Source organism: Lissotriton helveticus, chromosome 6 (genome assembly GCF_964261635.1).
Source record: "Lissotriton helveticus chromosome 6, aLisHel1.1, whole genome shotgun sequence".
NCBI lineage: Eukaryota > Metazoa > Chordata > Amphibia > Caudata > Salamandridae > Lissotriton > Lissotriton helveticus.
Window position 1 is genome coordinate 1200242904 of NC_136067.1, and position 13900 is coordinate 1200256803.

At 39.5% G+C, this 13900-nt stretch overlaps 1 protein-coding gene across 7 annotated transcripts in view; it reads left to right on the forward strand.

Moving 5' to 3' along the window:
• Positions 1–13900, forward strand: part of LAMA2 (laminin subunit alpha 2) — a 3430794-nt gene that overhangs the window by 2895465 nt on the left and 521429 nt on the right. For all 7 annotated transcript variants that reach the window (XM_078648920.1, XM_078648921.1, XM_078648915.1 and 4 more), the window contains one exon: positions 6047–6229. In XM_078648920.1, coding sequence (XP_078505046.1) covers positions 6047–6229 — 183 coding nt within the window. The remainder of the gene's footprint in view (positions 1–6046; positions 6230–13900) is intronic.

Consider the following 13900-nt stretch of genomic DNA (forward strand, 5'->3'; position numbering starts at 1 on the left):
AGTATTCACAGACATTCTCGGTAGGTAGAATGATCCTCTAATCAACAAATGTACATGCACAGTTTTAGTGTTAATCAAAAATAAATGACATTCCCAACAGGCATATATTAAGCATGCATACTCCCCAGCGTTGGAAAAGTAGGTCACAGTAAACCTAAGCCAGAAGGAAGTGAAGCTGGTAAGTCCCAAACTCAGGCAGTGATTCAGGAATACTTATGAGCAAGGATAGGGATTGAGAAACACAGCCAGACAACAAGGACAAAACAAAGTCCAGTAAGCAAGGTCATCATAAGAGGAACATTTTTTAGAGAGTCATACAAGCAAATCCACTGTAAAACTCCTAAGCTAAAACAGAATCTAGTGAGTAAGATCAGCCTAAGTAGGTAAAGGGTCAAATAGTCATAAAGGAGGAAAGCCACATTAGTATGTCATAGTCGTACAATCCAAAGTCCTAGGTCAGGCTAAACAGGCAAGGACGCCAGGTTACAGAGGAGCCATAGAGGGAGAAAACAACAAAGGTAAGAGATGGGAACAGTGGACGAACTATCCAAAGCGATGAGACAATACAACACAACGTTGTTAGGCATCTTCCTAGTGTAGGCATGCAAATTAAATATTGCAGCCGCCTGCCATGATCCAGAAATCCCACCCATGACCCAGGCCAGTTAGGTATTCGTGGTACCCCAGCAGCCAAAGGCAGGTGCGCCATAGCATTAAGGCAAAAAATCTCACTGCCGTTCTTGTAGTTCTTCTAAAACATCAGTAGCCTCCCTCTCTCTCCCCCTCTGCAACCCTCTTCGCCAGTGTTCCCATTTCTTGCCGTTGGTTTTTCTGGGATTGTTTTTTTTTAAAGGAGGCCACTAATATAGGCAGGTAAATACAATTTCATGGTTCCTAAGAGCCTACCCGGGTCCATACCCCTTCCACGCTGTCAAGTACTGTAATTGACCTCCTACTCTCATTGAAGCCACTATAGAATCTGCCTCAATCTCCTGAAATTCATATTTCATAACTGGTGGAGAAGGTACAGCTGGTTTGGTTGCTGTAAGTTTCAACCAGGATATTTTAAATATTGAGTGAACCCTCCAGTTGCTTGGACTGCTATGGCTATTGACTACTGAGAAGTGTGGCTCAATGGTTAGAGCGGCAGACCCTGATGCAGAGGTCTAGCCCGGGACCAGGGTTCGATTCCCCGCCTCGGCGGGTCTTGAGCTCAAAAATTCCACGGACCTGATAATTCTCGCCTCGGTGCCTATTCCAATCATGGAGTCCCACTCTGCAACTCTGGGCAATAGCTTGCTTAATCTCCACAACGGCCCCCACAACGCTAAGGATGCCTGGCCTCCACCTTGGGGGTGCCCAGGAGTGGACACCTCACAGGGAAAGCCAGGATGGGTTCCACAGCGGTATTCGTACAAGCACCTTGAGACCCTTGCGGGTGAGTAGTGCGCTATACAAGTATCAATTTACATTTACATTTACTGATCAATCAGTCAAGTGATAAAGAATGGGCCTACAAATGGAAGTATGTACTTAAAAGGGAAGCCAGATGAAGACAGAAAGTGGGTAGATAAGCAAACCAAATTCCCCTCTTTGCATTTAGATCGCACTTGTCTCTTGTGTTCTGCAACACATGTGTAATCAGCCTTAGATGGCTGTAAGTGAAGGAAGGTGCTTGCTTGTATGATACAAATTGCTGTTAGAAGACCCATGACTGAGAGATCAAAGGTTTGAGGAGACAGATATGGAAAGAGGTGAGAGTGAAAAACAAAATAACAATGGAATGGTGAGTGCCAAAGACACAAGTGTAATGATATGGTGTATGCTAAATTTGACATGGGCAACCAAGTAACCTACTTCTCTTTTTGATTCATTGCGTAGCAATGAAGGTATTGTTCTATGGATTGACTGATTTTCTCCCCCTGCCCAGGGATTATGAATGGTTGATTTGTAGTTAACCATGCACATGTTCTGAATTAGTGTCTTCCAGAACTTAGAAATTAATTGTTTACCTCAATCAGTCAATCTTTTGGATGGTAGTCCATGCAGTCTCACAATCCTCTTTAAAAATCATGGGTAATAGTGGCACCTTAGGTAACTGATGTAGTGGGACAAAATGTGCGTACTTGATAGAGAAATCCAAAGCAACTAGGAAAACAGTAAATATTCGTAACAATAGTTGTAGAATTCATTGAGATTTTCTTGTAGGTTGATTTGGTGTAAAAAGGGGAACCAAGGCACTAGATGCATTTTGATGTGTTTTCTCCATCTAAGCACAAGCAGGGCACTGCTGGACATATCATTGAACATCTTGTTTCACCAAAGGTGACCAAGAAATGGCAATTTACTAGAGCCAGTATTTTTCTATCACCATAGTGTCCTGCAGTGGGCAAGCCATGATACCAGAACCAATGCTTATGTTGCCATTCCTTCTTCTGAAGGAACACTTTCTCCTGATGGAGGAAGAGTTCAACAAAAGCACTTCAGTCTTGGTGATCTCCCTAAATTCATTTGTTTATATGGAATTTCTTGATATCCCACGTTGTTTTCCGGTTCAGTCTATCTAGACAATGCATCAGCTTTGCCTTGTCTGTTTTCTTAGTCAGTAGGTTATTAAGTTAGGTTATTTAAAATCGATGGCTCCTTATTATAAATTGTATAAATCTGTTTGGTAGATGCTAAGGTCTGACAACATTAACAACAGGATGATTTATTTTATTTATTTATTTTAGCAATTTGTAGAGCGCGCGTAAATACCCTGGGGTGTCTCAGCGCTGTGAACTAGGTAGAGGTTGGAGCCAGAGAGGAGTTTGTCTATTGATTGAAAAGCCAAGTCTTGATCTGCTTCCTGAAAGCGAGTAGGGATGGGCATGTTTTGATATGCTGGGACAGGGTGTTCCATGTTTGGCGGTGACGACTGTGAATCTTCTGTCACCCCAGGTTACTTTCCTTGTGCGGGGGATGTGCAGGAGGTTGGCTGTTGAGGAGCGGAGGGTTCTGCTGGGGGTCTATCCACATAAGACTTTCTTCAGAGAGTCTGGTCCACTGTTATGAATGGCCTTAAAGGCAAGGCAAAGGACCTTGAACCTAATCCGGCTTATTATAGGTAGCCAGTGAAGGCTTCGTACTGTTGCTGAGATTGGACAGTACTTGGGGGTGCCTGTTATCAGTCTTGCGGCTGAGTTCTGCACCATCTTGAGTCTGTTGGTGTCCTTTTTCTGGGCGTTAATTAGAAGGCCATTACAATACTCGATTTTGGACATGACTAATGTGTTGATGAGGGATTTCCAAGCGTTGGGTGGAAGGAAGGGTAACAGTTTTTTGATCATCCTTAGAGAATAAAAGGACGATGAGACAATATTGTTGACGTGTGAGGTGAAATTAAATTTGTCGTCAAATAAAACACCTAGGTTTCTAACTTTAGACACCGGGGGAGGTGGTGGACCCAGTTCAGTAGGCCACCAGATGGGGTACCAAACCGGATAGAGATTGCCGAGTATCAAAACCTCAGTCTTGTCGGAGTTTAACTTTAGGCAATTTTTGGACATCCAGGTGCTGATAGCGATCATGCCAGTTTGGAATGTAGCGGCAATTTCTTCTCCGTTTTTTTATGGATTGCTAGCACCAATTGTGTGTCATCGGCGTAGGAAGTGAGATTCATCCCATGGATTTTGATGACCCTGGCCAGGTCCGACACATAGATATTAAAGAGCATCGGACTCAAGGATGAGCCTTGTGGCACACCGCACGGAAGAGTGAAAGGGGAGGACTTGTATTAGAGAGGTATGAGGTCAGCTCCAGCGATGTAATCTCTCTGTGACAGAATAGTTATAAGTTAAAGGATAAAGCAGTTATCTCAACAATGAAAGGCAGAGTTTGATCTGAAAGCAGATTGCTGTTCTGATACTCAGTTCTTCATTAATCGTACAATGGGTATCACAGTTGTAGAAAAATCTTGAAGAAAGTGTCTGTAAAAATGGTCAAAGCCCAAATACCTTTGTATCTATTTTACAGTGTATGAAATCGGTCATTCAGCCACCACTTTTTTAGGATCCATACTGATACTCTGGTCTACCAAGATGAATTCTAGGAAGGATACTGATTAGCTTGGAAAAGCAGTTTTCTCCTCAAAACATTCCTCACATATCTATGTTCCTCCAAGTTCTGCAAGGATATTGTTAAAATAAATTTTGGAAAAGGTATCTAATATGTCACGGAAGAGGTCATCGACCAGTTGGAGGTATGATTTGGGAGCATTGCCTAAACTAAAAGGCATAACTAGAAACTCAAAATGCACGTATCTAGTCATGAAACAAATTTTCCATTCATCTCCCACTATAATATGGACAACATTGTGCTCCTCTGAGGTCTAATTAAGTGAAGATTTTACTGAATGGACTTGATCTAACAAGACTGAAATGAAAGGTAATGGATACCTATTCTTCATTGTGACAGCATTTTATTCACTTTGTCAGTATATGGTCTACGATAAATATTCGCCTTGGGGATGAAAAAGATTGGTGCCTCAGTAGAGAATTTCCAATGAGGGATAAAACCTTTCCCCAAGTTCTCATCAACACACTATTTCACAAGTTTGTCCTCCCTCATAGACAAAGGATAGATTGAGCAAAGAGGTGTCTAGGCTTTTGGTATCAATTCAAGGGTTCAATCATATTCTTTATGAGGTGGCACACATTTCTTTTAATGAACACATCTGTAAAATTTTTGTAAGATTCAGAAATGTAGAAGTTTTTCTCTTGGGAAGTTGAGAGTGTGGCTTTCATTAAAGTCTGAGTTGGGATAATGCTGACTTTAGGAAAACATTTGATTTTGCTGAGAAGTGAAGTGAACCTGTGATTCCTTCGAGTCCATGTGTGGGTTGTGCTGTCATAGCAAAGATGTTGCCATAAACCATTTCTGTAGATTTTGTTCATCTTTAGTAACAAGATACACACAGAGGGAGATTTAACCTAATTCCAGTTTTGTTTTTCCTTTATTCGTTGGTTTGATTTATTTATTTGACTTAATATTTATTTACTTTTTATCTTTTTACATTATAACACAGTTGTCCACTTAGCTCATGGGCACCCCTTGCCTTTAACAAACGGAGTCAGGCGGCACCTTGGTTGCAGGGAGATAAAAAAGAATTGAGAAGGGAAGGGAGGCTTTTGAAGTGGATATTAAAGTAGGAGGAAAAGACTAAACAATAAATCTCATTCATAGGATGCAGGGATACACAAACATGAGAAGGTCATAAGTTACAGGAGGGTGGAAAAAACATTACAAGCTAGATTGGTATACGTAGAACTGTATAGCAAATTGTCTTGAAGAATGGGAATGGACTACTCAATTCTAGTCGGAAGAGAATAGTCATGATATTAGATTTGCAAGACTCTAGTGCGTAACAGCCTTGCTTCAAGGGGCACATATAGTCTAAAATCTGTGGTACACTTGCCAAGAAGGGTTTTGTAGAGGTAGACATAACTTCTATGTAATCTTTGGCAACCCCAGAGGATGGCTTTTGTGATCACAAAATAAAACAACATTATTTAGAACTGAAGGACTGACCAGCGCACAAGGTGGCTGTCCCTGACTATGTAAACAGCAACAACTATTTACAATTGCAGCTACCTAGTCTTCCAAATGAGATAACCTTCCTTCCATGCTGAAAGTTGTCACACATGCAAGGGCCAAACAATGGAAGGGGGATGGAACCCTACGTCCTCAAATGGACACAGCTACCAAAATGAGGGCCAATCCAAGATTTATAAGTCCAGGTGACCATAGTGGAACTAATATGAACCTTGCATTTTAATGATCCACCAAGAGAGTGGAACCCATCAGACCTTAGTGTCTGCTGTTTTATAAAGGTGGCTTGCATTGCTGACTTTATAGACTTTTTGTTAAACGAGAATATATTTTGTGCTATGCCAGACTGATATATCGATCCTGAATGTGAATGTTGTTTTTTGGAAACTAAATGTACATCTGCAACCTGTGCTTGTACGTGCTGTGCCTTAACATTAACCACATTTTCTCCTAACAGACACAGCTGCAAAGATACAAGCAGTGAAAGACAAGGCTGGACAAGCTAACGGCACAGCAAATGATGTTTTGGCTAAAGTTAAAGACTTGAATCTGAATCTTCTGGGCTTGAAAAAGAACTACAGCAAACTGGAAGATGATGTGGCCAAAACAAATGCTGCATTGAAAGACCCTGCTCAGAATAGTAAGTGGAATCTACACCAAAATATTTGTGTTTTCCCTTTGAACTATAATTACCCAGATTAACTATAGTTACCCAGATTACATTGAATAGGAACTTGAAAGGGCTTGGCTGAGTAATTATGTAAGAACTTACTAGAAATTACTTCAAAGTTCCATAGGAATTTAGAAGGATCATCCAAACCCACATCACTCCGTAGTTGTGTTGGCTTTGGCATCAGACTATAGATGAGGGTGAGACAGCCGGAACATGTTTACTGTATCCCAGATGTTTGTATGCATTGGATACCTGAATCTTACCTATCCTGTGGTAGTCGGTCTGTAAGTTTATACTGCTCTATTGCTCTGGATAGCATTTTCTCGACCCATTTAAGAGTATCATTTTCAAAGACTGTCTTCGCGTTTTGTCATTTAACAATGCCACAAACCACACTGGAAAGCAATGGAAGTTCACTGACAGTATTTGGTGTTGTGTGAACATGGTGCCAGCCGGACAGTATTTAACTGTGTAGTACACCTTTGATCTATATTGTAATTCAGATTAATCAATTGTTATATATTGGTCACATAGCACAATATGGTTATGCTGTGGCACATTAATTTTATGTCTAACTTGAATATGAAGTATATACCTTTTGCCCGGCTAACCGGACATCACTTCACCATTTAATGCCATAATATTAATTTTGGTAAGGGAAAGATGCCCCTAAGAGTCCATTGTGTTCCACTGAGCCAAAGTACAAACCTAAATGTATAACTATCTAACCACAGAGTGAGAATGTATCTGTCTCCACTCGGGAGATGCATATTGAGTGAGACACTCAAAACTGTGGTGTCCCTTGCAGTGACACCCAGAAGCAAACTGTGAAATAGGAAAATTGACACTACCAGAGTGGGGGATATCTGTAAGACTAATTGTATCCTAAATCTAGGACATTTACCACATGCCTGATTCTTGCTGGGGCACCTTTAGGGCAAATAAAATCTTACTAATCAAGATTTTTCCTTTATGGATGAATGTGCCTACTGAGTGAACATAAGTAACTTCCTCTTGAGAGTCATCATCTTGGTAACAAACATGCAATTTTATTTGTCCTTTTAAGGACCGGCTGTGAAATGGTCACTTGGAAACATAGGGTAACTGAAAGGGTGGTTGAGTTGGCGAGTACTGCTTGATGGTCTAAGAAAGGTTTCTGCAATGAGTACCTTGTGAGCTACACGCAGCTCTCCAGGTACCTGTATGAAGTTTTCCTGTGTGCAGCCTATAACACTAAATTATAATATGTTACTTGGTTGTATTATTATATGTATTCTTTAACAAAAAGAGAGGGGCTCGATGTAACCTAAGGGAAAATGGAGCTCCAATATACTGTTAAGTAAAAAAGTTTTTTCCGTTGGTAGGACAATTCGTCACAGATTTCATACATTCACTTAACTCTTTCACTAGTCACACTTATAACCCATGTACCGAAAATTTGGCAAACACTTAACGAGGAAAAAAACACGTTGGTATCACATAATGTACATTTATTTGTGATTAAAAACATGAATCCATATACAAAATCATTAAAAACACAATACACAAAGAAACCACCTAATGTGGAAGATGGAGAAATGTAACCGAGACAACACACTTTGTCTTGTTATGTGGTTAATTCAAACCATTTGTTGACAACAATGGGGAGGCTTTCCCTTCCTATACCCAATAATTCGTTGACAACTTTGAATTTTAACCCTTCTGTAATGCGTCGACGCGTTTCGGAAGCCTTAGATGATTATGGCCTCCTTCTTCAGGACAATTTCAATGTATTTCTCCACAGCCAAACTGTCACCTAATGCGTAAATAAAACATTCTTTACTAATCAACCACTAATTAAATCTATACATAATCAATTTAAAACCTTTTCAAGACTCAAATCAAGCATTTCTTTAAACTATAAATTTAAACTAACATTTCTTAGAGTATAGGTTTCTAAACCCCTACTTCATCGGAAACAATTCATTAATATTCACATTAAAACCCATGGTGTCTACACAATCGATATTTTCTCTTTTATTTACTCATCACAAATATTTCCTGTTTATTCAAAAGTTTTTTCAAATCATGGTAAGTGTTATGCCAACATGCCACTGGTCTCACAGCCACTCTTACTCAATCCATACCCACACCATTTTACCATTCTGTGTCACTCACCGGTGTAATAACATCTTGGTGAGCAGGTTTTAAATAAAGCCTGTTTTTCTTGCGGTGAGACGATTTCCCCCACAGCTGTAAGGCATAAATTAGTACAGCTCTTTAAAATTCACGTGGTTTCATATTAATGTAACTGCCCTTTATTACTAGCAAATTGCTATTACCTGTATTAATCGAGACTTGGATTACGTTCTTCCTGTCAAATGTCCTACCGGAGTTGCTCATAAATACCTGGCAGTAAATAGAAACATTTTATTGTATTTCCCTACAGCTGTTCAAACCTGAACTAGCCTTCAATTCCCAAAAGATAATTACCTCAATGACTTGTTTATCTATCTCGCTCCCTTTTATCGAGTGTTTCTTTTATCGTTGCAGGAGTCACCCTCTTTACTCTAAAACATAAGCATAAGCATAATGAGGCTATTCAGTCTTTTGAATTCACCAAAACTTTTTCATTACTCGAACATTTATCGGGTTCGCTCACCTCATTTAAAAACAGCTTTTCAGTCAAATGCTTGTCTTCATCAGCCCGGGTATTCAGCGATTGTGGCTGCATGATTAATACAAAACGAAAAGTTTTGCTCACTACTTCATTATTAACACCGACTATTTTACTAACTTTTTTTGTTATTATTAAATGTAAAGTACAACTTATGTTTTCAATGCTCTAAGACGCTGTTGCGTGCATATGAGCCTCTCTATTAGCCGTGAAGCGATCTATAGTTTCCGTTCTTTACATCTATATTATGCTATTTTTTAGCAAAATGCAGTATTTTTCAATCAATGTAAGTGTAACAGTTCGTTTTAAGGTTTCTTCCCCACTAGTTACAATCTATTAGGGCATTCAGTTTCGCGTACCTTATTCAATTCACCAGCAGATTTCCCCGGGGTGTTACAACCGCGTCCTTCCGATCACGGTGGTTTTTGGCAAAGGACTTGCTATTGCGCTCGGCGATTTTTAAATGCGTCATTTCTGACGTCACTGCAATGTGCGCCCATTTTTTCCGTATCCTCACTGAATGTACAACTTTATTAGTCTTGGTGCGGATTAATTATATCTGCCCAACGGTCACCCCACTCATTTAAATAAAGTGAACACCTTTCTTAAAAACATTTAACCGAAGATTTTACCACCTTATCTTTTTACCAACTTCTCAGGCTCGTTATTTGGAGCATTCCAGTTGTTTAGGGCATTTGGGTTAATGACGGTCAACTATGTATATTTAAACATCGATATACTTATATTGAATCTCACGCACGTGGTGGGCCAGTATGTATATCTATCGGTTATCTATTCTATACAACCCAATGCATGTTAACTTAAGGTCTCTACCCATATCGATTCGGCCTATTTCACTCAAATATGGTAACTAGACCTTGATCCTAGACTTTAATCTTGATCGTTCTGACTACAGTATTTGTGGTATCTAGACTGTGATTCTCATCCAGTCTTCCTTAGTGTTGAGACCCTTGTTCACCATGTCCAACATAGAAATATACCATTGCTCCCTATTTTTGCGTTTCATTTCTACATTGCCGCCTCTTTTAGAGGAGACAATTTTTTCTACCACAAACCAGGAAAATTCAGTGCATTTATGTTTTAACCTGGTAAAGTGTTCAACCATTGGAGCATTTACTTTACATGTTTTCAAGGCTGATCTGTGTTCTAGTAAGCGTAGCCTGATCTCTCTTCCTGTTTCGCCCACATATGCTAGCCCACATGGGCACAGTATGATGTATATTAGGTTGCTGCTTCTACAGTTGTTAAGGGTCTTGGATGTCATAGTGTAGTTATTGTAGGTTAGTGCTTTGGAAACAATGCAGTTGTCGCAAACCGAACAGCTGCTGCATTTATAGTTGCCAACTGCTCTTGTTCCATCTATCGTCATCTGGTTATTCGAGTTGTTCTCTCTGTAAGTATGAAACAAATTCTGGCGAATGTTTTCATTTCGCCTGAAAGCATAGATAGGTTTTGGGATTTTTTCTTCCTTACCGTCATTTAAAATATTCCAGTTCGAATTTATTACGTTTTTCAGTTTGTTGCTAATGTTAGAGAATTGGCTCACAAACACCAGCTTGGAGTCAATTGCAGAGTCTGTTTGCTTGGGTTCAGGATGTATCATAATATCTCGGTTATAGAACCGTGCTCTTTTGTAAGTGTTCTTAATTAGTTTACTCGGGTATCCTCTATCTCTTAACTTTTCAGCCAACCTATCTGCATGTTTCAAGTAGTCCGTCATGTTTGAACAGTTTCTCCTGAGGCGGAGAAACTGTCCAAAGGGTACATTATCCCGCTGGGATCACGGATGGTAACTATTATAATGTAGTAGTGTATTTTTATAGGTGGCTTTGTTGTATAATTCAACCTCTAACACTCCCGCTCTGTTTTTTATAGTGATGTCCAAAAAGTTGACTGCTTGTCTATCATAGGCTGCGGTGAATCTAAGATTCCTATCTCCCAAGTTTAGCCATACCAGGAATTCTTCCAAGGTTTCTTTAGAACCTTCCCAAATGAAGAGAATGTCGTCAATAAAGCGACGCCACATCCTTATGTTCTCAAAGAATGGCGCCGCCTCATTGAAGAAATGTCTCTCCTCAAACTCTGCTACGTAGAGGCATGCCAAGCTTGGGGCACAAGTTGCGCCCATGCTGGTGCCCTTACATTGGAGGAACAACTCCTCCTTAAATAAGAACATATTGTTCTTTAACACTAGTTTGATACATTGCATAATGAATTCAATACTGGCTCCTCTTAGATCTGCATTCTTGAGGATTTCACCAATTACCACCAGGGTGTTATCTTGTGGTATATTGGTGTATAACGCCTCTATATCGAGGGTCACCAGGATTTGGTTATCAGGATTGTATTCCATGCCTTCTATCATAGAAATAATATGGGCCGAATCTCGCGCATATGATTTCTGTTGGGTCACAAGGGTTTAAGGAAAGTATCAGCATATTGGCTCAATGGTTCCAGCCGTGAGCCGATGCAGCTAACTATAGGTCTCTTAGGGGGATTATTCAAATTTTTGTGTATTTTGGGGAGACCATATACCGCTGGTATTCTGGCATTTTTATTATTTAAAAAGTCATATTCTGCCTTACAGATCCACCCTTTTTCTAAAGCTACATTAATTTTGATCGTTACTTCTTTATTTAAAGAGTCTAATTTGGAAAAAGGTATTTTTTGATAATGTTCTCTAATGTCCAGTAATTGCAACATTTTGGCTTCGTAATCATCTGTATTAAATACCACCACACCGCCGCCTTTGTCGGCAGGCTTAATTGTCAGATGTTGGTTATTTTTTAGATCCAGCATAGCCTTCCTGTGTTCTTTAGACATATTATTAGTGTCAGGGTGGGCCTGCTCAATCAGTTGTCGTGCTTTAGATTCCACTACTTTTTCAAAAATGTCAACATTCTTCCCTACTTGTGAGAGGGAAGGTGTGAAAACAGATTTCTCCCTAAGGCCAGAAACATTGGTGGCTGGTGTGTACTCCTTATCTTTAAAGAATTCCCTCAATCGGATTTTACGGAAAAAAGCTTTTAAGTCTTTTTCCAAATGAAATTTATTGACGTTAGCTGTTGGAGCAAAGGTAAAACCTCTTTCTAGGACTTCTAATTCCTTTTGGCTTAGAGAATGACTCGAGAGGTTAATAATGGGGAATTTTTGCCGCTCGTTGGAATCTAGCGGCGATATCGCTGGCTCCTTGTATTGGGATACTCTTGAGGGGCCTGGTTGTTGCGTTGATAGTTCTGCCTGTGTCCAGTCTGGTGATCCTGGGAATTGGTTTCTCTAGTGTTGCCCCTGTATTGATATGGGGTCCGGTCTATCCTTCCTCCCCTCTTTTGGCGGGTATCTAAAAAAGGCTGTCCCCCATTTGATCCACCTGCGTGTATTCCACCATCTCCACTGGGGCCCTCGTCTTCGCTAATTTGAGCCAGATGTTTCCGAAAAAGTAACACCTTTATTGGTGCCCCTATTGTAAATAGGTCTATGCTCAAAATTTCTCTCCTCCCTAGGTTGCTGAAAATAATCTTTATTGGTATAAGGATAAACCAATTCCAAACTAAATTTGTTCACGTCTTTTTTGAGTTTAATGTTTTTTTTATTTATTAAATAATCCCTATATCCGTCAATCTCTAAATTTAAGTCCTCTAAGCGTTTTTTAGCATCATCCACAGCTGACATATCCCTCAGTGCCTGCTCTAGTTGTTCTATTTCTTTTTTCCCTATAATCACTCTCTCTTGGGCTGTCTCGATAATCAACAAGATCCAGTCTCTACTGCATCTGTTAGCAATGTGTGTCCAGATTTCTAAGAATTTTTTATCACCTGTTAATAAACCCGGTTCGTTGCGAACCTGGAGACCAATAGGTATAACTCCTGATCTCGCATATTGCACCAAGAACTCCGCATGGAGTTCTGTCCGCACAGCTTTTTTCCTTAAATTAAGGACATTCCCCCATTTATCGTTATTACCAGTAACAACAACGATCTTATTTGTGTTGTTTGTTGAAGAACCAATAATTTTATTGAACTGGTCCTCCGTGAACCCAAACGTTTTAAATGAGTCCATACCGTCCGATTTGTTAAGGTATGTCACTAAAAAGTGATCACGTATTAGTAGAGTAAACTCTCCAGCCACACAGCTGTAATCTTTAACAAAAAGAGAGGGGCTCGATGTAACCCAAGGGAAAATGGAGCTCCAATATACTGTTAAGTAAAAAAGTTTTTTCCGTTGGGAGGACAATTCGTCACAGATTTCATACATTCACTTAACTCTTTCACTAGTCACACTTATAACCCATGTACCGAAAATTTGGCAAACACTTAACAAGGAAAAAACCACGTTGGTATCACATAATGTACATTTATTTGTGATTAAAAACATGAATCCATATACAAAATCATTAAAATCATTAAAAACACAATACACAAAGAAACCACCTAATGTTGAAGATGTAGAAATGTAACCGAGGCAACACACTTTGTCTTGTTATGTGGTTAATTCAAACCATTTGTTGACAACAATGGGGAGGCTTTCCCTTCCTATACCCAATAAATCGTTGACAACTTTGAATTTTAACCCTTCTGTAATGCGTCGACGCGTTTCGGAAGCCTTAGATGATTATGGCCTCCTTCTTCAGGACAATTTCAATGTATTTCTCCACAGCCAAACTGTCACCTAATGCGTAAATAAAACATTCTTTACTAATCAAACACTAATTAAATCTATACATAATCAATTTAAAACCTTTTCAAGACTCAAATCAAGCATTTCTTTAAACTATAAATTTAAACTAACATTTCTTAGAGTATAGGTTTCTAAACCCCTACTTCATCGAAATCAATTCATTAATATTCACATTAAAACCCATGGTGTCTAAACAATCGATATTTTCTCTTTTATTTACTCATCACAAATATTTCCTGTTTATTCAAAAGTTTTTTCAAATCATGGTAAGTGTTATAGCAACA